The 26,487-nt window shown below is 35.5% G+C and overlaps 1 protein-coding gene across 2 annotated transcripts in view; it reads right to left on the bottom strand.

Annotated features, from left to right (window-relative positions):
* Nucleotides 1-1,449: 1,449 nt before the first annotated feature.
* LOC117330391 (protein transport protein Sec24C-like) overlaps nucleotides 1,450-26,487 on the bottom strand; it is a 28,451-nt gene continuing 3,413 nt past the window's right edge. The window contains exons 2-25 of one of the 2 annotated variants that reach the window (XM_033888654.1): nucleotides 26,209-26,373; nucleotides 25,717-25,855; nucleotides 24,295-24,649; nucleotides 23,697-23,750; nucleotides 22,716-23,459; nucleotides 22,214-22,322; nucleotides 21,821-21,948; nucleotides 21,392-21,530; nucleotides 20,367-20,482; nucleotides 19,084-19,211; nucleotides 18,652-18,730; nucleotides 17,074-17,186; nucleotides 15,936-16,146; nucleotides 15,614-15,784; nucleotides 14,913-14,927; nucleotides 11,377-11,473; nucleotides 11,105-11,250; nucleotides 10,545-10,683; nucleotides 9,707-9,901; nucleotides 8,233-8,336; nucleotides 7,851-7,935; nucleotides 7,345-7,448; nucleotides 6,713-6,802; nucleotides 1,450-5,110 (exon numbers count right to left, since the gene is read on the bottom strand). In XM_033888654.1, coding sequence (XP_033744545.1) covers nucleotides 4,970-5,110; nucleotides 6,713-6,802; nucleotides 7,345-7,448; nucleotides 7,851-7,935; nucleotides 8,233-8,336; nucleotides 9,707-9,901; nucleotides 10,545-10,683; nucleotides 11,105-11,250; nucleotides 11,377-11,473; nucleotides 14,913-14,927; nucleotides 15,614-15,784; nucleotides 15,936-16,146; nucleotides 17,074-17,186; nucleotides 18,652-18,730; nucleotides 19,084-19,211; nucleotides 20,367-20,482; nucleotides 21,392-21,530; nucleotides 21,821-21,948; nucleotides 22,214-22,322; nucleotides 22,716-23,459; nucleotides 23,697-23,750; nucleotides 24,295-24,649; nucleotides 25,717-25,855; nucleotides 26,209-26,344 — 3,738 coding nt within the window. In that variant the 5' untranslated portion in view covers nucleotides 26,345-26,373 and the 3' untranslated portion in view covers nucleotides 1,450-4,969. The remainder of the gene's footprint in view (nucleotides 5,111-6,712; nucleotides 6,803-7,344; nucleotides 7,449-7,850; nucleotides 7,936-8,232; nucleotides 8,337-9,706; nucleotides 9,902-10,544; nucleotides 10,684-11,104; nucleotides 11,251-11,376; nucleotides 11,474-14,912; nucleotides 14,928-15,613; nucleotides 15,785-15,935; nucleotides 16,147-17,073; nucleotides 17,187-18,651; nucleotides 18,731-19,083; nucleotides 19,212-20,366; nucleotides 20,483-21,391; nucleotides 21,531-21,820; nucleotides 21,949-22,213; nucleotides 22,323-22,715; nucleotides 23,460-23,696; nucleotides 23,751-24,294; nucleotides 24,650-25,716; nucleotides 25,856-26,208; nucleotides 26,374-26,487) is intronic. The other variant, XM_033888662.1, reaches the window with a different exon arrangement.

The following is a 26,487-nucleotide window of genomic DNA, read 5'->3' as shown; positions in this document are numbered from 1 at the left end:
GCATACTATGCGATCCTCATGAAATTGACTAAAGAAACTTCCATCTCTAAGCATGTTCAGATCTGTATTGCTATATTCAAACAACCATTTGTACTTTTCTGATGTGGTCTTTGATTTAACATCAAACCAATGATCATTCTATGCCATTCTTTTTAACTCTGGGGTTGGAATTCTTTTTTCATTTTCATTTTCATCAGAATTGTGTTTTCAGTACTTGAAATAAAGCCAGTTTAACATTCTGTATTTATATCGAATCTGGGCATTCAATATAATCATTGTGTAATTGTATTTTATCCATTGCAAAGTGGAGTAAATAGGACATTTACAAACAAGTTTATTTTAGATTGAAAAACTGTTTAATGATACCATAATCATGTATAAATTGTTAAGTAAGATATTGACAGAATACTAGAAATTTAAGTTCATGTCTTTTTTAAAATCCAAGAGTCTTTTCATTGATTTACCTTCTTTCTACCCCTTACGGTAATTATGTCATAGCAAAATGAAATTGTATTTGATTTGTTCCTTTCAAAATAACAAAGGTATTGCACCAAAATAAAAAGCAGATAATTTTTTGCTGATGTTGCTTTTGACAAAGATATCAGATGTATACACTCCTTTCGATTTTGTTAGGCCAAGGTGTAGAAAGATGGATATCAAGTGTGGTCCCCTGGAATTTTGAAGATGATTAATGTACATGATTTTTATATTTATTTATAACTAGTATTTAATTTATGTTTGCAATATGAAGTCAAACAAATGTATTTGAGACTATCATACAGAAATGCAATAAAATTGTACCAACTTCAACCTATTGTACTTATCATTAGAATAGTCTCTACAGATGGATTTCTGTAAATGATTTGTTTTTTTGTGTAATATGTCTTTTGTGATTGATTGTAGTCTGGAATTATCAAAAGCGAGATTCGCAGGTTCGTTTCTTTTTAAATAAAAAAATCATGATCCATTTTATCGGTATAAAAATCTTCAATAATTCAATAATATAATCCTTTGATAATGTTTAGACCATTTCTTTTGAATACCAATCCTGTGGAGACGGGAGGATTATCAAGTTTGTGTAAATAAAAAACCTTGATATAACTTGAAAGTTGCAGGGGACTTGCATGTCAGTTTTATTAAACCACATTTTATAGGGGGATGGTTATAGATAATCGCTGCCGTGTGTTTGTCTGAAGCTTATGTAAGATATGTAATAAACCACTTGACGGATTCAATTTATATTCATACCTTAGTATCATAATTCTAACCTTTATTACATTTTGTTGGTTATCGGTACATGTACGCTGATCTTTGCCATGTGACTGCCAATTGTGGGTTCCAGAACCTCTTGGAGATAAGCTGGCATTCCCAGTTCAAAATGTTTGGGTTATGTATTGTTTCACATATCATTTCAGGATGAACAATGAATTTAAACAAGTAACAAAAACACTGTTCATCAGTTATATTTAATTTTGACAAAATCTTGCCTTTTTGCCTTGCCTGCAGAGGAAGTCCTACAGCGGACCAAAAAGGCATGTACTTCATAATGATACAGCTATCACAGTGTAGACATATAAATAACATGCAACTGAAAATACTACTTGTAAAATCAATTCAGCGTCTCCATCATGATTCACAATAAATTGCTCAATAGTATATATAAGCAATCAACAGCTATGCAGATCCTATCACTGAACTACACAGTATAGACTTTATTATTATTATGAGGAAAGCTGATGTAGAAATCAATTGTTTACTACTTTAAAATTCATTTAAATTGAAATAAATAAGCATTTTTAGCAAAAACCTGAAAATAACTTTCCTCAAAATCTGCAGCAACCAAATTTGATAATTTTTAAAAGTTAAACTGATTCAAGTATTTCTTGTCATTCCTTGTTTTACTTGTGAGAAACAACCCCCTCAAACATGAAGTGACTACCAGGTGCTTGCCATTAGGCTTAACATATTACCACACATACAGAATCCTGAAGGTGTTTAAGAAAGTTTCTCCACATCACTTGGTAAAATATAGATGAGCACCATAATATTAATGAACGAGTATTGGTGAAATAATCGGGTATTAAATTGCAATAACAATGCACAAGCTTCAATAATTCAGTAATCCAAGATTCAACACTGAATATCGTATCAAGAAAGTAACAATTCTAGATGGAACAGCAGTAAGGAAATTATACATCAACTTGGAAATATGTGAATTCACAGATGTATTTTTAGTAAGAGATAAATTATGCCATGTTTAAAGCTTTGTTGAATACTACTGTTCACTCTTAATATTTAAAAGTAATTATACTTTCTTGTGTCATTTCTATTCATAATATGGAGAGGTAATTCAAGAATCATCAAAATCTATGAACGATAAATGCCTACAACAAAAACATGATGAATGTTTACAATTATGAACAAATCAAACTTCTAAACCTTATGCAATGCAAGTAGCCAAATTCTAAAATAAAGTTGTAGGTTCTAAAAACCCTGCTTATCAAATATTTTTGATGTTCAAAACAGAAAATCAGCTTTAATAATTGTCTTAGAAAACTGAATGATGCTCAATATCCTGACTTTGTTTCATTAATATAAGATAATTGCGTTTTCTACAATTTGTATTTTGAGCATGTTTTGATAGAAGATTTCATTTATGAAGTGAATACTGTTATGAACCATCATGAAAGTTCTATCAAGCCACTATTAGTTCAAATCTTGCCTGCACTTTTACACTATTCAAAAAATACTTGATTGACTTAAAAAAAAAAAATCTATTACAATACCAATTTGAATATACAAAACCTGTATTTTAAGTTTGTAATACACTAGCTAGCTTCCATATAAACTTGTATGCCATCCATCAATCATTCATCTCCCAAAATTCCATTTATAACCAGTTTCTGTGATACATGCTAACCGGATACAGCTGTACATAGTATATAATATCAGCAATCTCACACATGCATACACTTATCTTCTTTATAACACTACTTCTCCGAAAACAAATTTGGGGAGGGGAGGAATAATATTGCAGTGGATTTAGGGTAAGGGGGGTTGTAACAAAGCTTTGGGGTTTATCTTGATAGTGGTTAAATAGCAGCTATTGTAACTTTGTCTTATTTCAATGCTAGGGCATCATGCTACTTTAGCTTTGAATCTTTGTGTTAGGGGTATACCACAAATTAAAGGGTTGCTATACATTGGGTCCTGCCTTAACACAAAGACTGGAGGCTATGATGCTGTTGTTGTTTGGAGCAGGAGACATATACATACAAGCAGGTAATTACAAATACAATGTTCATATTACATTGCAATGACTTGCACAGCACTAGTAAGAAAAAGCATACGGTCAGATTGCCATTTTGTCTTGGACAGTATGTAGTTTTTCTGTACCAAATTTGTTTTAATGGTATATCAAATATGTGGATTCAAAATGGCAGTGAACACTAAAATCAATTGTACCATTTTACACCGAAAAAAAAAAAAGAAAAAAAATTGTGTGAATATGAATTATCCTTGTTTCCATAAAATGTGATTAAATCACCGTATGAAACCAAAAGTATTAAAGATAACTTTGATAAGACTTGGAAGTAAACATAACTTCTGATCTAATCCGTTTTATAATCATGACAAATAGTGAATGTTTTCAGCAAAAAATTGTTTGGATTGTTACTAATATTGACCAAACAACTGTTTACAAACGTTTTTACTAACAACCATTCATTTCAATTTTAATTATGGACATTTGGTTATCCAAAACAAATGTTAAATTTCTACAAAACTCCCATCCCAACCAACATCTTCGATAGTCTGGAACTTTTATGTCTCTAGAAAATTTTAGTAAGTAAAATATTCTGATTCAAAGTATTCCCTGGATTCCAATGTTCAGTCTGTCTTGCCTCAATAATTAAAATCACATGTACTTTTATCACAAGTGGAATTATATTTATTGACTTGACAAAATTACCATTAAAGAACAGGTAATTTGTCAAAGACTAGAATTGTTATCCAAATAAACTAACAAATTCATGAGGAAAAACTCTACTGATAAAATATATATAAATACATTTTTTAATTCATACTGGACGTTAATAGGTATTCAATCCTACATTCTACCAACAATTTTCATAACAATTTCTATCTATTTAACTCTTTGTCAATAGAATATGTATCCAAGCCATTACTTTCTACTGTAAATCGATGACTTTTTGTGAATATATATCTTACTGTCATAAATACCTACCAACGCGGTAAATACCTTCATATCGGCCAGTTATTGTTGAAAGAAACCTCAATTTATCTCGATAAACATTTAATAAAAATGTGCTTTTATATTACTGATGGATATTTCTCATGAATTACCAAGTTAGTACATATCTTGCAAAAAACAGATCGTGATTTTCAGAATCTTTTAAAAAATAGCCACTGACATATTACTTATAAGCCATACTATGATATGTCATGTGTTAATCAAACTGGCCACTGTCAAAGAGATGAGGCATATCATGTACAGTTCAACTCAACCAGGAGCTTCAGAAAATGATACAAACATCCCTACTGAGCTTCCTCGATAGAAATCCTATTTTTTAGAAAGGAAAAAAAACATTCTCGGCTCAGGAATCTCTTTGCTGTCTTGTTGGGCAGTTCAGTTTTGAAATGTCCCATATTTCATCTATTTCATGTAGAATAGACTGAACTGTTAATACCTGTCCAACCTTTGGCTTGTGACCTGGAGCTGCCTCTGTTACTAGAACTTCACAGTGTAGTACTGGTAATCCAAACACTAATGCTTTTGTTGGGAACCACTGACAAAGTTCTGTAATCTGCTGCACCTTGACTCGCACCTAATATAACAGGCATCTTACCATTCCTCTGTGAGAAAATACTTCGGGTTCAGGTCACAACCCTTTCTGCTGGTTTCATTGCGATGAATTATGTCGGTTTATGTGACATGAGAATTGTTGCATTAACTAAGTAGGCTTCGAATTTCTTTATGTATGTGACACAGATAGTCTACATAGGAGGCACTATTATTAAGTCCTTTGTCCTCCACCAAGAAATGATTGAACCAAGGTTCCAGCTTGTCACGTTGTCTCACAATGGTAAGCTGCAATAGAACCAAGAACACATCAAAAACTCATCAGGAGACTCCACCAGTTTGGAGAATGTGTGCACTGAGCCATGAAGGCGTATATCATTATATATATATGCTAGCTACTACCAGCAGAAATAAGGTAAAATTAGATATATTCAGGACAGCTAATTGATTATCATTGAGTACTTTCAGAGAAAACTTGCTAAAAAATTAACTACCGTATTTGACCTAATAAGGGCGCAGGGCGCGGGTAAATGACAGTGGGGGCGCCCTTATTAAGATTAGTTATTCTGAAGTTTTATGAAACAGACTATACCTTATAGCAGAATACCCAAGGTTGTGGAAACGGTAAAATATTCAGTCATAAAAATATTCCAGATGAAGATATCTATTCATTATCATATATTAAGCTTAAACATCACTTGAATACTCCTGTAAACTTGTAAACCATGCCAGCTGATCTTTAGACCAGAGAACGTGTGTTCTACCATTTATGTTCAAATGGAACTCTTTTGTGTTCTATTTATAGAAACAGGTGATTTCCCAGATCATATCAGACATCGTTTTCTTTGACCTAATAATTGATTTACAATGTCTTTTACTAGCTTTCTGTTCTGAACAAAAGTTATTTATCAACAAGAATGAAGTCTTTACTTTATCTTCAAATAAAGATGGTAAGTTATTATTTGTATGTGTGTTTAGTTTTGGGTGCTGAGAACTTTGCACTGACATGTCATATGTAGCCTGTAGGAATACACAAAATGTGGCGAAAACATGTGTTCCAGTTACTTAATTTGCTGAAGAAAATTGAACACATAAGTAGTAAAATATTTCACATGAATTATTACTTTTTAACACCATTTTGACACTCAGTCATAGATTTATTTCCTTGAAAAAAGGTAGGGGCGCCCTTATTAGGGTAGGCGCCCTTATTAGGTCAAATACGGTATATTTGATGCAAAAATTAAATAACTGTATAGCAAAAATTGTATCGGTGCCTGTGAATTTATTCAGCTTTTTACTGATCCTAAAATGAAAAACACTGGATGAGTATTATTGGAATAAAGTGGTTCACAACAAGGTAGTGTATTTCGATATATTTGTTATTTACTATGAACACTATTAAGCGGCCATATGTATAACCGGTGATTATATATGCAAAATTTCAGCAATTTGCTCAAAATCATTAGCTGCAAAACTTGATGTGCTAATGGAATTTATTCATCTTTTTTTTGAGAAAAGTCGTTCACAATAAAGTAGTATATATCCAGAACCCTAGAACAAACACTGTATCTATTTTTTCACACAATACAGCTTTTGGTGAAATCAAAAATATGTCGAACATATAAATAAATACCCATTTTACCAAGATTGAATCTATCAAATGCTGTTCAAACAAGTAGTATCAACAATATAAACATATGATAGTACAATTCTTGGTTAAAATAACTTGTTCACAATTTGTCTCGAAACAATATGGGAAATGAAATCGCCAGAGGCAAAGTATAAACAGGGAGAGTTAACTTAGTGTTATTTCACTAAGTGGTTGCTGACAGAGAAAGTTTCCAATTCCTGTATATACGTCCCTGCTTTTAATCTTAAATTACAAGTTACCTTCATATATCTGTTTCGTTCTTGCCGGACCTGTTGGATTACTTCGTTCACTCTTTGAGACAATGGATTGTCCAGTGCCAGTAATTTACACTATGGAAAACAAAAAATAAACAGCTCAAATCTTTGGCATACATACACATTTTTTTTGTTCTAACAGTGATGTGCCTTTTAACATATGCACCAAAAACTTAAAAGTTTTTGTTGACACAAAAATTCTAAGTAAAAAAGCAGTTTTCCCTCCCTAAAAATCTTTTAAGTTTGACTCCAGAAAGGGATAGTATAACCCTGAAGGAATCCAAATACGAAATATCAATGCCTTTACACTTGCATCAAAATCTTGATATTAGAAAACCAATGCCAATGCCGACATTGGGGTGACAACATTAGTTCTCACCCTTTTCTTCAAAGATATGAGTTAAAAATTGAACCACTATTAGAAATATTGGGTTTTAATATGAATGGCCCTTTACCCTTCTTTATTTCGACCCTCATAGATGACCTAGAAGCACAAGCTAAAAAGAATTAACCTATATTGGAGCAACAGACAGACAGATACTCTTTCAGTTGTACAACTGGTTATGATTGTGATGTTTGATATAACAACATTGTGTTTGTCTACACATGTTACATACCTTGTCTATATCCACTTGTGCAGCACTTTGTACACCAAATATCTCCTGTATCCAGTGAGGATCAACATTGTGTCCAATCCACATAAACATAGATATACCATTCTCTGTAAAATAAAGTCACGTTATGGCTTTATCATCACATATTGAGAATCGGTCCTAATTCAAATACAATTCTTATTATCCATATTAAATAGCTCAACAGGAGATCTTCATTATCTGTTTGTTTCTATACCAATGTGTATTAATTCTAATAGTTTGCTCATTCAGAAACGAGTATCAGAACCAATCAAGTTTTGCAAGTGGTATAATGATTTTATTTAATTCAGGACCAGTATGTATTAATTCTAATAGTTTGCTCATTCAGAAACGAGTATCAAAACCAATCAAGTTTTGAAAGTGGTATAATGATTTTATTTAATTCAGGACAAAAACAGTTGAACAATGAAATTAAACTAAAATATAACAGTCATCCTTTGACTGAAGATTCATTATTTTCATACACAAACCTAAAAGATAAACTCCGTTATCCTGTAGCCGCTCAGCTGAACACCGGATGGATCTTGGCATCTTTGCGGATTTCTCTATATTGTGCTAAAAACAATAATTTGAATGTCAGTTAAAATTTTCTAATCTTACAATAAGTGCAAAATTAAATGAACTTATCTATTTTGGATTAAAATTCTTGTGATCAGTTTTTCTTCTTCTCCTTACCATCAGAGCCTTGATCCAAACCAGACTTTGTTAATGCTTTACAAGAGATACACAAACAGTTAATATTTATAGGATGTCAGACCATCTATACACCATCTACACTATAAGTGGTCTACGTCACATACAATCTTTTCCCCTGTTAGTATGAGTATATTTTGTAGATGATAATCTACTCACCAAAGGCATCAGTCGCGGATAAAAGAACACATGAGATGACTTAACATCCATTGCACTAATAAGATGCATCAGATAACTTCGGTCATCTGTTGATATCTCAGACCCTATGGAAAAAGGAAGTAAGTATGCATTATTGGTGAATCCTATGCAATATTATCAGTTGAGTCCTATATCAATGTTACTGTGGATATTGACATTTTTAAGTTGTTTTTCTCTTTTTTTTTATCATTTTGGAGAATAGAATAAAATCTTAACAAGAGGCCCATGGGCCTTAACGGTCACCTGAGATTTGAAATATTTCAGTTAATTTAATTGACCCTTTTTGCTTTTGCCCCCCCCCCCCCCTATCAGCCCCTAGGGGTCAGTCAGGGCCAACATAATATGCATATTATCAAACTTTCATTCCATGCTGAAAATGTTAACCAGAATGAATTCCAATAGAAATCAAAACAAATCAGTCAAAAATGTGATTTCCTATATAAACTATAGTAAAATTTACCCCCTCCCCAGGGGCAAACTTGTGACCCCAGGGTCATGAAATTTAAAATTTCAATAAAGCACCATAAGACCCTTCAAACTATTAAGAGTATTTGATTCCACCTTATTTCAGTCTTGAGAAGAAGATTTTTGAAATTTCAGTCAATTTGACCCGTTTTAGCCCCCGTCCATCAGCCCCTGGGGGGTCAGTCAGGGCCAACATGTGCATGCCATCAAACTGTCATCCCTTGCTGACAATGTTTACAAAATTAGAATGAATTCCAATAGAAATAAAATAAATTAAAGTCAAAAATGTGATTTCCCTATATAAACTATAGTAAAGTTTAGCCCCTCCCCAGGGGCAAACATGAAACCCCTGGGTCATGAAATTTACAATTTTGGTAAAGCACCTTAAGGCCCTTCCATCTATAAAGAGTGTTTGATTCCAGCATATCTGAGAGAAGAGCAGAAGATTTTTGAAGTTTTAGTCAATTTGACCCTTTTTGACCCCGCCCCTCAGGCCCCTGGGGGGTCGGGACCATATAATTTACAATTTTGGTTGACCTTTAGCCATAGAAGCTTCCTGCCAAATTTCATAGAATTTGGTTTGTGGGTTTTGGAGAAGAAGTCGAAAATGTAAATTGTTTACGGACGCACGACGGACGACGCACGACGGACGACGCACGACGACGGACAAAAGGGGATTAGAATAGGTCACTTGAGACTTTGTCTCAGGTGACCTAAAAATCAATTACAACCAAGCAAAAAAAAAAAAAAAAAAATTATTGCCCTGTCTATCAACTTTGCTGCACACACTTATGTATCCTGTATTAAGTGAAGGGAACACAAACTCTGACTCAGAGGTAGGACTCATCACATGACAATGAATTTACATTTGTTGATAACATCACTGAACAGCATTAGATATGGGTATGTTAACTGTTAGACATGGGACTTTTGCCTGATAACTATGTATTGTAAATCCCCTCATACATACCTCCCTGTAGGCCATCACTCTTGATGATACAGTTGGAGTAAAGGGGGAGGAGCTTCATACACTCGGGGAGGATGAGTTGGCCTGCGGATGAAGGACTGGCACAGCTCTTCCTGTAACATGCTAGAATCTGGGCAACCTGGTTCATCACATTATCACGCACCTGGCGTGGATTGGAGTTAAGCGTCTCTCGTATTGCTGTAAATAAAAGAGGTATTCCAACTTTACAAATCATTTCAAGTGATAATACTGCAACTTGACCAATTTCACTCTTGACCAGGAATATTTTCACAGTTACATGCCTATGTGTATTCTTGACAGAAACATTTTCACAAACTAAGTTTGCTAGCGCAGGGTTCATACGAATTATGTCAAACCAAATTCAAGGCCATTTCAAAGCTTTTTCAATGTCTTAATTTTCAAGAATGAAATTCAAGGCTTTTCAAGGCCCAATGTGAAATTCAAGGCTTTCTCAAGGCCTATGCTAATACTGTAGTGCTCTTGTACCGATATATCAATCCTGCTTTGAATTTCTCCGGTCTGAGCTCCTTTATTTCTGGAATTTCTGAATATTTATGATAAACTAGAAAATGCCTTTAAGACCTAAATGCCTCCACTGCCACGTGACACCCTGAAAAACAGTTTGGTGAGGATTGCATCAACAGTTCCTGTGGATAGCTAGTTACACTGCATCGAGACGAGATGGGATGGGAAAGGACGGACATGACTAACACTATATGTCCCCCCATTTCATGGCAGGGGCATACAAATAAAATGAGACACTCAAATTTTAATGCACTAAACAAGTAGTGGTCAGATAATGATAATGTAAAACACAAACCTTGTTTTGACATGAAGTTGACTAGTGTATCCAGCTCACAGCTACGGAACAGTTCAGCCATTTGCATGCAACAGTTGAAAGAAAGGTTGTGTATCCTCAGTCGCCTCTGTCCACTGACACTGGTAAACAGCATTGCTATCTGCACACACAAAACTCCAGTGTTATCAGCCTTAACTCCTGAATGAGTGACTGGCATTATATCCTTAGTTTATTAAGTTCCTGTTAACTACCAGGGTAATGTTAATGTGGAGTTGTCTTACAATAGCAGCTAGTTACCTTACCGAGCATCTTATGAGAGGCCTGATATCTACAGTAATACTTTAATGACAGAACCAAATGAACACAGGACCATCTCTAATTTCTGGGTTAAGCCCCCACTGTATTGGCTGTTGTTTTGCATTTGTTCCCATATCTTATAACATTGGAGACACTTTCTGAATTCCACACAGTGCTGATTATTTTAACAGTAACAGCTAACCATAATGCACCCTTCCCTTTTACTTTAAATAACTTTTGTGTCTAAAAATGTATTATGCAGCAAAGGGAATACAGATGTCTACCTGTACAAAAGCACCATCTCCCTCATTGAGTTTATCATCGTGCTTGATCTCCACACCGATTGCTTGGCTCTGGCTCATAGCTGCCAACTCCACATCTGTTGTGTTGGCCATGTAGAAGTTACCGAAAAAGTCCACTGGCCGTATACCTTGAAAAATTGATAAAGATAGGACCATAGAGAAGGTTTTACAAATCATACAGCTGATATTCTGACAGATAAATTGTGTTTGTAATAGACATGAATATTTCAGCCAGAGAAAAATAAATCATTTACCTGTGCTTGTTCTCACACGAAGAATACCATCAAATGCAACCTGGCTTTCCACATTCATCCTCAAGTCTTCCATGAATCTGGATCCATCCAAGTCAGCCTAGAACATACAACACTCGGAGTGTGAATAGAAGTCTACAGTATAAACAACTCAAATCTACAGGTTTCTGTAGCAAAATATTGTATGATTTTTATGTAGCTCTCTCTATTAGCTTTTTCCTACAGGTAAAAATTTTCTGTTGAGATTAAAGTTCACATTCCTTTTAGGCAGACTTACACAATGTACATCTGTTCATTTAATTACTAAATTTCTAAACTTCTGTTAAAGTTGATATAAATTCAGCATCTTATTTGTATCACTTGTATTGTGTATTCATGACATTTAGCAATAAAATCAATTATTGCAGCAGACCAATATTATATTACATAAACAATCTAGCTACTAGCTCTTATTACATCCCATCACCATAATGACGTTCCAAGCTATTTTTAATGATGATAATTATATAAAACGTATAGCTGATTCACAAATCTCATCCGACCTTCCCTTTTCCTGCATGCTCCATAATTACATTTTTTATCATGCTTTAACTGTAGCTGTTCAAGACACATTTTCATTATTTCCTTTCACCATGCATGGAACCATTTTACAAATAAATCTACTTGTTATACCTGTGAACTGTGTAGGTCAGACCCTTATAAGATAGGGTTTCTAAAGGAACAGTTTATATGACAACAATTTGAACAGCTGAAGTCATGATGGCCGATGATACTTTTAACTTCATATGATTAAGAATGGCAAAAATAAAATGGAATTTCAAATGCAATCCTGTATTGATATTAGTACATTAAATATTGTCACTTACTATGAATAGCAAAGCCTCTGAATTTTTGATTTTTAATAATGGTAAATTAAAGCTACTCAATACTTAGCTTTATGGTAGTTAGCCTCTTCGGTTTGAAATGAGAATGGTAACAATGTATCCCATCAATAATTAGGGAAAAATATTACACACACAAAATGCCTCTCATTTTCAAAGAAATACAAAGTACAACTATTAAACCAAAGCGCTGTGCTCAAAGTTGTATTTCATGAAAATAATGGTGAAATAAAATCTGTTGGTAACATAACTATTAAAACAAGAGGCCCATGGGGCCTGTATCGCTCACCTGGTTGAATTGGACCAAATGTCAAAATAATGTTCATATTGAATTTGTTTTATTTGTAAATCTCTAACAATGCTATATATGGTTATAGTGTGGGAATCCGAACTGCTTAAAAGATTAATGAAGTCCAGACTCTCTAAAGGTCTGAAAGATCTCAAGAATAGTTTTTAGAACATGCATGCATTCATCACTTTATAACTAGTAGCACTTTAAAGGAATTACATCTATTTCCCCTATTGGGCCCCACCCTTTTGGCCCCTCGGGGGGTCAGAGTCACCATTTATGCAAAATGTGTTCCCCTTTCCCCCCAAGGATGTTTCTGACCAAATTGGGTTCAAATCCATTCATAACTTTATGACTAGTAGCGATTTAAAGGAATTACATCTATTTCCCCTATTGGCCCCCACCCTTTTGGCCCCTCGGGGGGTCAGAGTCACCATTTATGCAAAATGTGTTCCCCTTTCCCCCAAGGATGTTTCTGACCAAATTGGGTTCAAATCCATTCATAACTTTATGACTAGTAGCGATTTAAAGGAATTACCTCTATTTCCCCTATTGGGCCCCGCCCCTTTGGTCCCTTTGAGGTCAGAGCCACCATTTATGCAAAATCTGTTCCCCTTCCCCCAAGGATGTTTCTGACCAAATTGGGTTCAAATCCATTCATAACTTTATGACAAGTAGCGATTTAAAGGAATTACCTCTATTTCCCCTATTGGGCCCCGCCCTTTTGGCCCCTTTGGGGTCAGAGTCACCATTTATGCAAAATCTGTCCCCCTTCCCCCAAGGATGTCTCTGACCAAATTGGGTTAAAATCCATTCATAACTTAATGACTAGTAGAGATTTAAAGGAATTACATCTATTTCCCCTTTTGGGCCCCGCCCCTTTGGCCCTTCGGGGGTCAGAGTCACCATTTATGCAAAATCTGTTCCCCTTCTGCCAAGGATGTTTCTGAACAAATTGGGTTCAAATCCATTCATAACTTTATGACTAGTAGCGATTTAAAGGAATTACCTCTATTTCCCCTATTGGGCCCCGCCCCTTTGGCCCCTTTGGGGTCAGAGTCACCATTTATGCAAAATCTGTTCCCCTTCCCCCAAGGATGTCTCTGACCAAATTGGGTTAAAATCCATTCATAACTTAATGACTAGTAGAGATTTAAAGGAATTACATCTATTTCCCCTTTTGGGCCCCGCCCCTTTGGCCCTTCGGGGGTCAGAGTCACCATTTATGCAAAATCTGTTCCCCTTCTGCCAAGGATGTCTCTGACCAAATTGGGTTCAAATCCATTCATAACTTTATGACTAGTAGCGATTTAAAGGAATAACCTCTATTTCCCCTATTGGGCCCCGCCCCTTTGGCCCCTTTGGGGTCAGAGCCACCATTTATGCAAAATCTGTTCCCCTTCCCCCAAGGATGTTTCTGACCAAATTGGATTAAAATCCATTCATAACTTTATAACTAGTAGCGATTTAAATGAATTAACTCTATTTCCCCTATTGGGCCCCGCCCCTTTGGCCCCTTTAGGGTTAGAGTCACCATTTATGCAAAATCTGTTTCCATTCCCCCAAGGATGTCTCTGACCAAATTGGGTTCAAGTCCATTCATAACTTTATGACAAGTAGCGATTTAAAGGAATTACATCTATTTCCCCTATTGGGCCCCGCCCCTTTGGCCCCTCGGGTGTCAGAGTCACCATTTATGCAAAATCTGTTTCCCTTCCCCAAAGGATGTTTCTGACCAAGTTGGGTTCAAATCCATTCATAACTTTATGACTAGTAGCGATTTAAAGGAATTACCTCTATTTCCCCTATTGGGGCCCCGTCCCTTTGGCCCCTCAGGGGTCAGAGCCACCATTTATGCAAAATCTGTTCCCCTTCCCCCAAGGATGTCTCTGACCAAGTTGGGTTCAAATCCATTCATAACTTTATGACTAGTAACGATTTAAAAGAATTACCTCTATTTCCCCTATTGGGCCCCGCCCCTTTGGCCCCTCGGAGGTCAGAGTCACCATTTATGCAAAATCTGTTCCCCTTCTGCCAAGGATGTTTCTGGCCAAATTTGGTCAAAATCCAATAAGAACTTCTTGACTAGTAGCGATTTGAAGTAAATGTTGACGGACGACGGACGGACGGACGGACGACGGACGGACGACGGACGCTGCGCCATGACATAAGCTCACCGGAACCTTCGGTCCAGGTGAGCTAAAAAAACCTATGGACTCCCAGGAGTGAGAGCCAGCTCTAGCCTTGGATGACATGCATGCATATATTCCCACAAAAGGTAATACTGGAGCCAGGAGGTTCACCAAGCTTGATAGAAAGATGTCCCAGAACAACAGTGAAGGAAAGACAAGAACACAGATACCACTTACTTTTTCGTTATCAGACTTCAAAGTGAAAACAAAAGAAATTTGTCACATATCTTAACAATGATAAACTGTTTTGTAAGGATTTATTGAGTACAAGAAATGAGATCTCGATCCAAACGGCTTGAATGATTAGGCTATAAGGACTAATGGTCTTACGTTGCTATCAAACGAGGCTTGACAAAGACCTGTATGAACTGACAAAATAATTTGTCCATAATAGTGTATAGATTGCATCAGTTTATCTATGAATTTGTTTTTTCATTTAACAAATTACTTTTCATCCTCTCAATAGCATAAACAGAAATCAACTTTGTTTCATGTTGAAGGTGAAAAATCTTTATCATATTTTTGAATGAATTATGTAGCACAAGTTTTAAGAATAGAATGATGTTGAAATATTTTTTATGAGAGCTCAGTTATTCCAAGCACCTTAAATTGACAGCAGCCAACAGCACAGCAAAGCATTTGTTCAAAGTATAAAGCCTGCGTAACCAAGAATATTGATTGAATGGCTCACTCTCGACAAAGCAGAAAATCAGAATTAATGAAATGCAATTCTAAAACTTCTTCTTTCAGAACATTCAATTTGGAGTTGAGATATTCAGAGGACAAAAATTTCACAATTTTAGCTGTTATTATCATGGAACTCTTAGTAGATTTTAGTAAATAGATTTTAAGTTTATAAGCTTGTTGACACTTCTTACCTGGAAGTAACTGTACTTGTACATATTGCCGCCAGTAAGACGACACACATCACTAATTGATGCTACATCGATGTAAGCATTTGGGAACAGGAATATGTCCACACTGCAGCCTGCTACTACACATTCTTGGCCTAACTTAGTGTAGAAGTTGTTCTGTGGTGTAAGGATTGTCTGGAACACAGAAGGATATGTGTAATGCAACAATTACCAATAGTTATTAATGACTCGCGCTTCAGTTCTATGTAGAACCATGCGTGATGAATTTACCCTCATTTCTCAGTATTGTAGTTATTTAATGTTTGAGCAAAAATATTGAAAATACCTTTTCTTTGTCTGTACCGAGGAGTTTCCTGTCGTCTCTGTTTTTAAGCTTGCCCGGAGCCTCAGCTATAGGCAGTGATGAGTGAAATATATAGAGTTTGCCACTGCGGTCAGCGGACTTGAGGGCATCCAAGCCTGCTTGTATGACAGGACCAAGCACTGTCTCAGTTTCCCTTGACTCTGCAAACATTACTGGGATCTGGGCAAGCAAACTGTTCAAAAGAATGTTAAGAATTAATTTAACCTTATTTTCACCTGTAAATATTGCTCTGAGTGAAAGGAGAAGCCACGATACAATTGTTACTGTATATATATGGTAATAAGCCCATAAGGCACTGTCATAACTACTCAGGATATTTCCAATAAAGTAGGGTACATCAGCTCCAAATAATCATGGGATAAATTAAATAGATATATAAATATTGTATGAAAAGAAAGTATTTGGTGGGCGATATCTAACTCCCAAAACAACAATTAATCATTACAACTAATGAATAGCTTTTAGTTCATATACACCACATGTGGACTATACTGTAAATGCGTTTTGATTGGCTGACACTGTGAACTTTGACAGGAACTACTTTTTAATCATGTGATTCGTGACATTTTGATTGGCTGATACTGTGAACTTTGATTGGGACTATTTCATGCAGACACAGAAATGATAACACACAGTAGAAGTTTCCAGTTGTTTTTCAGATGATTATTTTTTTATGCAAATTTCTATCAAGTTAATGTTGTTATGATTTGTAATAAATTACAATATTGCCACAGATATATGAAATTGTCAGTTTTGCATGTTAATTATCAGCATTTCACTACAGGTCATATCCTTACCCCTCAAATGCTACCATAAACAAAGCACTTTTAATAGTAACTTATTTTTCCAAAAGTTACAAAAAAAAAAAACCACTTTATAAAAGGTCATGTTTTTTGTAATGTTTGGAAAAATAAGTAACTGTTAAAAGTGCTTTGTTTATGGTATCATTTGGTGGGGTAAGGACAAAAATTGGGGAAAAATACTTAACTCGAGCGAAAGAAATATCGAAACAACAACCACAAGGTGTGTAACCTCTATACCAGGTATCTTAAAAAAGTATCACAAAATATATAAAATGTCTAATTTTAAATTAGATTACCTGTCAATTACAGCCTCTGATTCTGATAGCTTGACCAGGAAACCATCCAGCAATGGCACAAAAACGTCATCTAAATCTGATACAACCAACATTTGTGGCTGGGCAAGATTTCCCTGAAATGAGAATTTATTGTGATATAAGGTATGAATATGAACTAAATCTGTCCTGGGGTTTATAGATATTTTTAAACAAGTGGGTATAGTAGGAAACATGTCTCATTATTGTATGGTAATGTTTTAATTGAATCATTTCTAACTGTGATTCTGTTTGATAAACCTGGTGTCCTCCTATTGCAGTGATTTTCTTACCCTAATTATACAGGGGCGTGCACCTTTTCCACTGGGAAAATATAGGCATAATTTTTTTAATTTTGGTAAAAATGTACTTACTTCAAAGCTAAAAAATAATCATCAAATCAATGGCTTGATATCATTTTGAATATGCATAAGATAGCTATGATCAATTAAATTATAGCATTGGCTTGTGAAAACATTATGTGAAATGTATTATAATAAACATTTCTTCATATTTATTAATACGAGGAAACTTACAATTTCTGATTGGGAAAATATGAACTAAAAATTAGGGAAATACAGCAAAATTTCTTCAGGGGAAGGGGCCTGTATTCAGCCCCAAATCCATGCCAAAAAAATCACTATATTGGGTATTTAGATATTTTGCTGGAATGGCAAGAATAATTTTAAATCATTTCTTGGATGAATGGAAATGGGAAACAAAAGCACTAGTTGGTAAGGCCATTAAAAAGAAATGAATTGGTTCTCAGGCCCGCCCACATCCAAAAAAATGTAGCCTTATTACCTATTCTATCGCAAAAACAATAAAATAAAATAGCACTAATGCACCTGTAACTCGGGGAGAAAAATCTGGAAAAATTGTTCTGCATTCCGGTTAACACTTTAGTCTCGCCGATATTTCAAGCGTTTGAACAAAAAGCAGTTACAATGCAAATGCTTAAGAGACCTAGCTAGTTGATACAAATGGCTGACCATCTCCACGTGGACGACGGATATCCGTGCAGATTCTGAAAGGATACTCGGGTGATTTTCGGAAACTTGTACAATGGAAGAACTATACATTTCGGTGTTTGTGTGTGAAAATTTTGCTGCTTCTTGTTGATTTAATGAACAAAGCAAGTTGCTTCAAAGCATTATTAAAATGTTTCATTTTGATGTGAATGAAAAATACCAAATAATTGCACTCATCTGTTTTGTATACAAAAAAATACCTCCCTCCCTTGTCTTATTTTATTAAAAAACTGGGAACCAACTAATTAATTTCATATGGCCTAACTATTTTTTTCTGCTTACATAATTTGTTGGGAGGGATTGCCATCCTATGACCATAAAATCTAATGTAACTTCTGAATTTTATGACATGTACATGATCCTCATATATGAATTTTTTTAAAAGATTTAGTTGAAAACTACAGATAAGACTGGCAGACATGTGGACAGCACAATGATAAAATGTTCTTTGATATAAAAAAAATCTGTCTTAAAATAGGATCCTTAATACTGATTTCCTCCTGTCTATTTACAGTCATGCAACAATTCTTACCTTGACATTATAAAAGTGAATTTCTTTAGCATATGTGACAAATCCCACACGTATTTCTGATTCCTCTGCACCAACTTCCCTGTGATATAAAATCATCAAAATGTCATTGATGAAAATAGAATTATAGAAATATTGTACATCAAAATCATCTCTAAAGTGTTTCCATCCTATTTTTTATATATATATTTTAAAATCTTTATTATGCTTTTAATGAAATTATATGAATAAATGACTCTGTCTCAATGACTTCAAATTGGATCACGATTATGAAAATAACCATAATACTCGATATAAGGTATATAGTAGAAGTACAGGAAAAATCATAATGAACCTATCTTATAGGCCAATAAATAACTTTCCTGGGGATTTCAAAATATATAATTTCTTAATTAAAGACTTACACATGAGATCAATTTTCTTATAGATACTTACTTTGGTAAGTTGACAAGAATTTCTTCCTTGAGGGATTTACACAACAGATGAACAAGACCACTTTTTACACTGTTGTAGGAAACATCAATCATGAAGATGAAGGCAGGGGCATTAGGTAGCGTGCCATTCTGTTAAAATAAGTTACAATCAAATCATTAACATCACAAATCAAGATTATTTTCATTATGAATTCCTAGTATTTATTCACTTTACTTAGAAAGTCCGGACTATTTCTTCAGCACTTAATAGGAAAATGTTTGAAATCATGAGTTTTTGCAAAATAAATGTAAATGTAAATTGGCACCATTTGAACAAACAACAATTAAGCACTGTATATGCCTTGGCACTACATTTTGTGATATTCCAGTGTCTCTCTGGTTTACCAACATTGAAGTCATGGATATAATTCAATTGTGAAAGTGTGTTTTTGCCAAGGGGAAGGATTGCAATAAGAAACTTGAATAATATAAATCAAAATACATTTGATTTAGGACACTAATGGGTAATGGCAAAATTTATTAAATGTCCCTTGAACAGTATCAGCTTTCAAGATTGCACGTACAAACACATTTCATTAAACATTTCATTAAACATATTAATTAGATCTATTAGTATGGGTTTCTTTTAGAGGGATCTTGGTGCCACCATTGAATGATCTTTATTGATTTTATGTCAGACTGATCCTCTCTCTACATTTCCATTCTTTCTTCTTTTCCTCTTATCAATCTGATAACAAGAACAATTGGAACGTACATATGAAGAAACATCCCTTAAGTTCTTTTCAAGAAATACTGTTGACAAACTTCAATTCTCAAAATCCAAGCTGGCCACCTGTCGGCCATTTTATTTTTCAGATTAAAAATATAAATTGAATTTGCACAACTAGGGACCAAGGAAACCCTTCGAATGAAGTTTGAGGAATATCCCTGCAGTCATTTTCAAGAAATAGCAATAACAAACTTCAATTCTCAAAATCTGAGCTGGCTGCCCATTGGCCATTTTGTTTTTCTGACAAAAAATCCTAACTGAATTGGCACAAATAGAGACCAAGGGGAACCTACGCATGAGTTTGAGAAATATCCCTCCAGTACTTTTCAAGAAATAGTGATAACAAGGATTGTTTACGGCATTTGACTGACGGACAACGGACCCAGGACAATTTGGATACCCACCATCTGATAAAGTCCCTTCATACTTTGTGAAAAATTGCCAATATAATAAATACTTTGACTGGACACGGGGTTGCAGAATATTTTTCATTGTAAGCATGATGGAATACTTACTTTGCAATAGTCTTTAGTGGCAACAAATTCATAGGAGCCAAGACAAAGTTCTGGCCTGTCGTATGCGTCGACTCTTCTACCCGTATGGTCAAGGTGTTGGAAGTACTCAGGTGGCACTGTTGTCAATTATAAAGTAAATTTTGAATACAAAAAATTCCTAGGATCTTTACTCGTGGTATAACAGGGTATAACAAAGGCTATACAAATTTGTGAGATTTCTACAAAAAGTTATGAAGGCACTACAGTGTTAATTTCAATAAGATTTTTCTTTAAATTTTAATAACATACTACAATTATTTATAACAAAGAGTCTTAAAACAAGTGACCTTTCAGTGAGTGTGGTGATCAATTAACATCAATAAAATGAATTATAATACTCTCAAGCCATCTTATCTTCAAACAATTACTGTGCAGTGTTTGAAGTAAAGACTGCCCTGACAGTAATAACATAGTTGATCATGGCCCTGTCACACTGTTGCGTATCAGAGAAACGTATCAGTTGCATATGAAAATTCATAAGCACAAAAAGCCCTTGAAATATAGTTGTGCGTTAAATACGTTACTCAATTGTCAGGCATACGCCAAGATGTCTATATACGTTGCACCATACACCTTCCACCAATGTATGGCAACTTATGTCCAGCGTACTCGACCTATGAGTAACATACCTATATCGTACCTCTAGCGTATTCAGCGTATGCCTAGCGTATTAACCATACGTCTGCATACGCACAAAATTTTTGAACATGCTCAAAAATTTATTTCTGCCTCAGCGTATGTCAGCGTGTTTGAAATGTATACAACCTATGCCTAACGTACCCCTAGCGTATGTCAGCGTATACCAGCGTATGAGTGATAATTTTTCATACGCTGGCATACGCTAGTATGATACGCAACAGTGTGACAGGGCCATTATGAGTATACAATTTCACTCTCTTAAATTTTACATCGGACTACAAGATCAGCCTTGTGATTGCATTTTCAGTGAACACTAGGAGAGATTCAGAATTTCGTTAATTACGTACCATCTGTTTGTGCTCCACAGAACACACACTGGAACCTTCTCCCTCCATCAATAAACATCATGAATGGATTCATGTAAGCCTTGCACCTCTTACAACGTACTGGTCCAACCTCTCCCAAATTGACAATCGGGGGTGGGTTCTGTAAAGACAATTTATTAGGATGTAAGTCGAATGTGTCGATTAAAAATAACATCTAATTTCTTACTGAATGAATTAGATTGATTTAGGTCACAAAGTTTTAGCTAAAAAAAGTTTTTTTTTTTTCCCTTTGTGTACATGAACTACCTAAAATGATTTTTTTTGTTAAAATAGTGAAAAAAGCAAAATTATTCCATTTTATTATTTTCATATTATCTTTATCATAATTTCAAATAAATTATTTCAGAAAAAAAAACCCTGATGTCCATGCAGTAATGAAACAAGAGTTACCTCTCCAACGTTGAGTTTAGCAAATGGAGATATAGTAAGAGCTAATGGTATGTGACTTGTCTTGAGGAGGTCTGCAGTACATGGTATGGTATAAGTGGTTGACCTCATAAAACGTGGATTACAGTTACCTGAAAAATTACAAGTGACAAATCTTCAATTAATGTTGGAATTAATAATACAGTGTAATTTAAAAAAAAGAAAGACAATTCTTTTTATTTCATTATTTAACATTGCTCTGACATAAGACAATACTAAACTTTCAACAAATTTTTTTGTTTTTTTTTTGTTTCATGTATTTACTTCTTTTCCCATCACATAATTCCAGCTGAAAAATGTTACTACACAAAACCAGCATAAGAAATTACTGAACTAAGTCATCTTTAAGAGTCTGACCTTGATCTTGGACGGTAAATTGTGTAGTCACCAGTGGTGGGGCAACGCCCCTTTCCAGTGTGGAAAACATTCCCCCTTTGTTGGCCTCATCATCTTCTATCACCTGTATCTATAGACAGTGAAAAAAAATTAACATGTAATTTACGCTTCACTTCTTTAAAATTATGTGTCAGTGATTGACTGATTTCATATTTGAAGTTTCAAGTCCATTCTTAAATACAAATGATGAAGGACTAAATATAAAAGTGGTGGGAGGAGGTGTTATGTATGATTTTTATGTGAGCCAAAACCATTCCAACCCCAATTATCCTGCCATATATTCATACACAGAATAATTGAATACTACAATAAGAATTTAACACTGTTTTCAACTTCATAGTTTTAGTTTCGTGCAATATCTAAAGTACATTTTCATTCCTTTTTTAAATCTGTAACCATAGCTGCTTACCAAGACTTCCTAAATATTTAGACTAACCAAGCAATGGCATTCTGATACACTTACTGGGCTAGGCATCTGGTCTGGGTCAAGTTTTCTTGGAGCAGGTTGCTGAATTCCACCAGGAGCTGGCATGTGTTGTCCTCCTGTACCTGAGAAACCTGTCTGTGGAGGGAAGGTTGTTCCCGGCATGGTTCCACCCATATACTGCTGGCCCCTTCCTGGGGGCCCAGACATGGGTCCAGCAGATGATGGTGGTGTCTGCTGGGATGGCATGGGGGGCATGCCACCATATTGACTAGAAGGGAGCCCAGAAGGAGGGTGTCCTCCTTGCATTGAGGTAGGAGGGCCCTGATTGGGGAATCCTCCTGACATTGAAGATGGGGGACCCTGGTTGGGGAATCCTCCAGGCATTGAAGACGGAGGACCCTGATTGGGGAATCCTCCTGGCATTGATGATGGGGGACCCTGATTGGGGAATCCTCCTGGCATTGATGATGGGGGACCCTGATTGGGGAATCCTCCTGGCATTGATGATGGGGGACCCTGGTTTGGGAATCCTCCTTGCATTGATGATGGGGGACCCTGACTTGGAAACCCTCCACCTGGCACTGAAGTTGCTGGCCCTGCTGGTGCATGGGGGAAACCAGCTGCAGTAGAGGTCTGTGGTTTAGGCGGAGCTCCTGCGCCATACCCAATAGATGGCCCTGAAGGTGGTCCAGAAGGGGGACCACCCTGTGTATATTGTCCAAAATTAGTGGGTGGAGCATTTCCTGGGCCTGTTGGAGGAACACCGCGACTTCCAGACATCTAACAAAAACATATTCATTTGAATTATATGGTGGGTTTTTCCCCAGAAATATTAATAAAATCCCAATGCATTTTTTATTTTCTTAAGCTGTTAAATATAAATTTTTATAACATTTTTTTTTTACATGTATCATGATTCTTGAATTAATTGTTTAACAGATATATGATAATGTTAAATGACCAAGAATTTGGGAAATACTATCTATAAAGGATGAAAAATGAATATCTTAGACTTACATCCATTGGTCGAGGCTGATCCGATACAGTCATACCACCCATCTGATTTGTCACCTGAAAAAAATAATTTGGGTCCAAATTGAAATCAGGGATAAGAATAATGACTTTGAACATCAGTCAAGAGAGTGTAACGGGATGATTTTACCTCAATAGTGCATGCCAAGTTCTTGCACACATGACAGATCTAAGTGATAACTAGGTAACAATATTAAACAAGCATGGTGGGTATTGCTAAAGCAATACATGCCCCTATTGGCCCCCCCGATAAAAACAGTAACCTTGACCCAAAAATAAACTTGAAACTCAAACTTGATCTGTAGCTACTCATCCTTAAGTTACATACCAACTTTCCCCCACACACCTTGAAGCATGGCTAAGAAAATTGCGGAAAACTGAGTCGCTGGAATGACAGACAGACCGACAGGGAGAAAACCTATAGCCCCCCCCCTCCCATTCCGGTTACACTGGTAGGGGACATATAAGACCAAACAAATGTGCACTAAAATCCAGCTGTTATTTACCAACAGATTAAATGAATTCTACTTGACATTCAAAATAAAGCAAGAAACATTACAAACTGTACATTTTGATCACTAACCTGCTGTGTGGAGTTAGGAGGAAGTCCACCAGAGAATTGTCCCTGTCCCGGGGTGGGGGGCCGGAACTGGCCACCTTGTGATGCCACTGGGCCCATCATGTTTGGATTCCCCATCATTGGGTTAGCAGGCCTGGCTCCAGAACCCATCATGTTGGGTGGAGCACTGTGTCCCATCATAGAATTAGGGGGTGTCCCTGATGTTCCTCCCATCATGGAATTAGGGGGCTGTTGCCCAGGTCCCATCATGTTGGGGCCAGCCCCAGGGCCCATCATGGAGTTTGAGGGACCTGTAGAGTTAGGGATATTCTGGGGTGGTCCTTGTAAAGGCTTTCCTACCATGGGTGGTACTGGTCCTCTGTTAAAATCAGTATGAATATTTGAAAAATAGAAAAGAATTTTTCCATGCATATATATATATATATATATAAGAACGCCAATGTGGCGTAGCGGTACAAGTTGCGGGTATTTCTGGATAGGCGATTGGGTGCCGAAGATCGTGAGTTTGAGACCCGGTCAGGGCATCAAACTCACAAAGTTGTCTGCCTTCTTCATTTGTGTTACTATGTTATATATATATATATATATATACAAAAGATAAGCCAAATTTCAACTCAGGTGAAATAGGTGTGATATGTACTTTGACATGAATGAAAAAACATATTATTTTTGATAATGAAATCTTTTTTTATCAACCTAAGGTTACATATCAAGTTAAGTGTGTAACTTACATGTTACAGGTTGAAATTCGTTTTTGTACATGATGCATATAAATATTGGGTAATAAATATCAAGAGATACAGCCCTGACTGCATCAAACTAAAATTCTTAGAAACTCTTACCAGTAATTACATTTAAATGCACGTTTTCTTTGATTCCATTTAGCAATACAGAGTATGTGTACAGAAATGAATGTTTATAATTTTTAAGAATGTAATGGACTGCATCAAATATGAAAATGATGTTTGTTTCTTTCAAATTAGTTTTAGATCAACGACAGGTTCACCCTTTATTTTTGTTGTTGTTCTTTCATCACTTATTCTTGGAATAAGTAAAAATATTGCTTTGAATAAGAAAAATACTGCTGAATATTAGCTGGAAGCTTTGATTACTGATAGATGATTTTGAATGTCTAGTGTTAACCTAAAAATTATATAAAAGATAGTACCTCTACCATCATCAGACAATTGAATAAAATCATTATATTGTAAAATTCACCTATTCAGAATTGACATCAACATTTTTCTGCTTAATAGATTAATCAGACAGCACAGATAGCTGTTGCTTATAATGATTTATAAACTTTTATATACTATTAAGTATGTATACCAGGACAATGAATTTCACAGATCATTATTCAGTAATTACACAGTTCCCCATTGGGTTGATATAATTCACAAAATGTGTTCGTGATAAATATACTACCTTTGTGCACCATAGTTGATGTCTCCTTGGGGACCTCCTCCCGGGAAGCCACCAGGCTGTGGTCCATTTGCCATAGGTCTAAACTGGCTTTGTCCTGGGCCCAAAGCATTATTAGGTTTTGGTGGCCCACCAGGGAAACCTTAAGCAATGAAAAGGAAATTATAGCATAATATGTAAAAAAAAAAAAAAAAAAAAATTCAATTCAAGTATGAAGAACTTGATATTCCAGATATTTCAGTGGTATGTTAGTTCACTTGATATTCATGATACAAGTCTATTTTTGTTCAGATACATTGTACATGGTTTATGACAAATAATTGAACAATAAGTTTTAAACACATCACATAATTAACGTGAACTAAATGTTAAAGCCATTTGCTAGTGGTTGAAAACATTCACTCTTGCTGAATCAGAAATTCAGTTGCAAAACAGCTTTCATGAATTATATATATGAAATGAATAAAAGTTAACAAACAATTGAACAATACTAACCACTAGGTGGGCCCTGCTGACCTGTGCCATTGTACATTGGTTGACCTGCCATTGGAGGTCGCTGTCCACCCATGGGAGGGGCACCATACCCTGTGGGCGGCATCTGGCCTTGGTTTCCGGGGAATTGTGGATTCATTGTGTCATAATCAGGTATAACTCATTTAGCTGCAATTTAAAAAAACAAAACAAATGAAAAGTAATCGGCATATTATATTTTCATACTAAGATTAAATAACCTAATCCACAAAATAATTCGTCCAATAAATGTGTTTCATCCTA

This window comes from Pecten maximus, chromosome 1, assembly GCF_902652985.1.
Source record: "Pecten maximus chromosome 1, xPecMax1.1, whole genome shotgun sequence".
Classification (NCBI taxonomy): domain Eukaryota; kingdom Metazoa; phylum Mollusca; class Bivalvia; order Pectinida; family Pectinidae; genus Pecten; species Pecten maximus.
The sequence above is the reverse complement of the archived record's forward strand: the minus strand, read 5'-3'. Positions and strand labels throughout refer to the sequence as shown.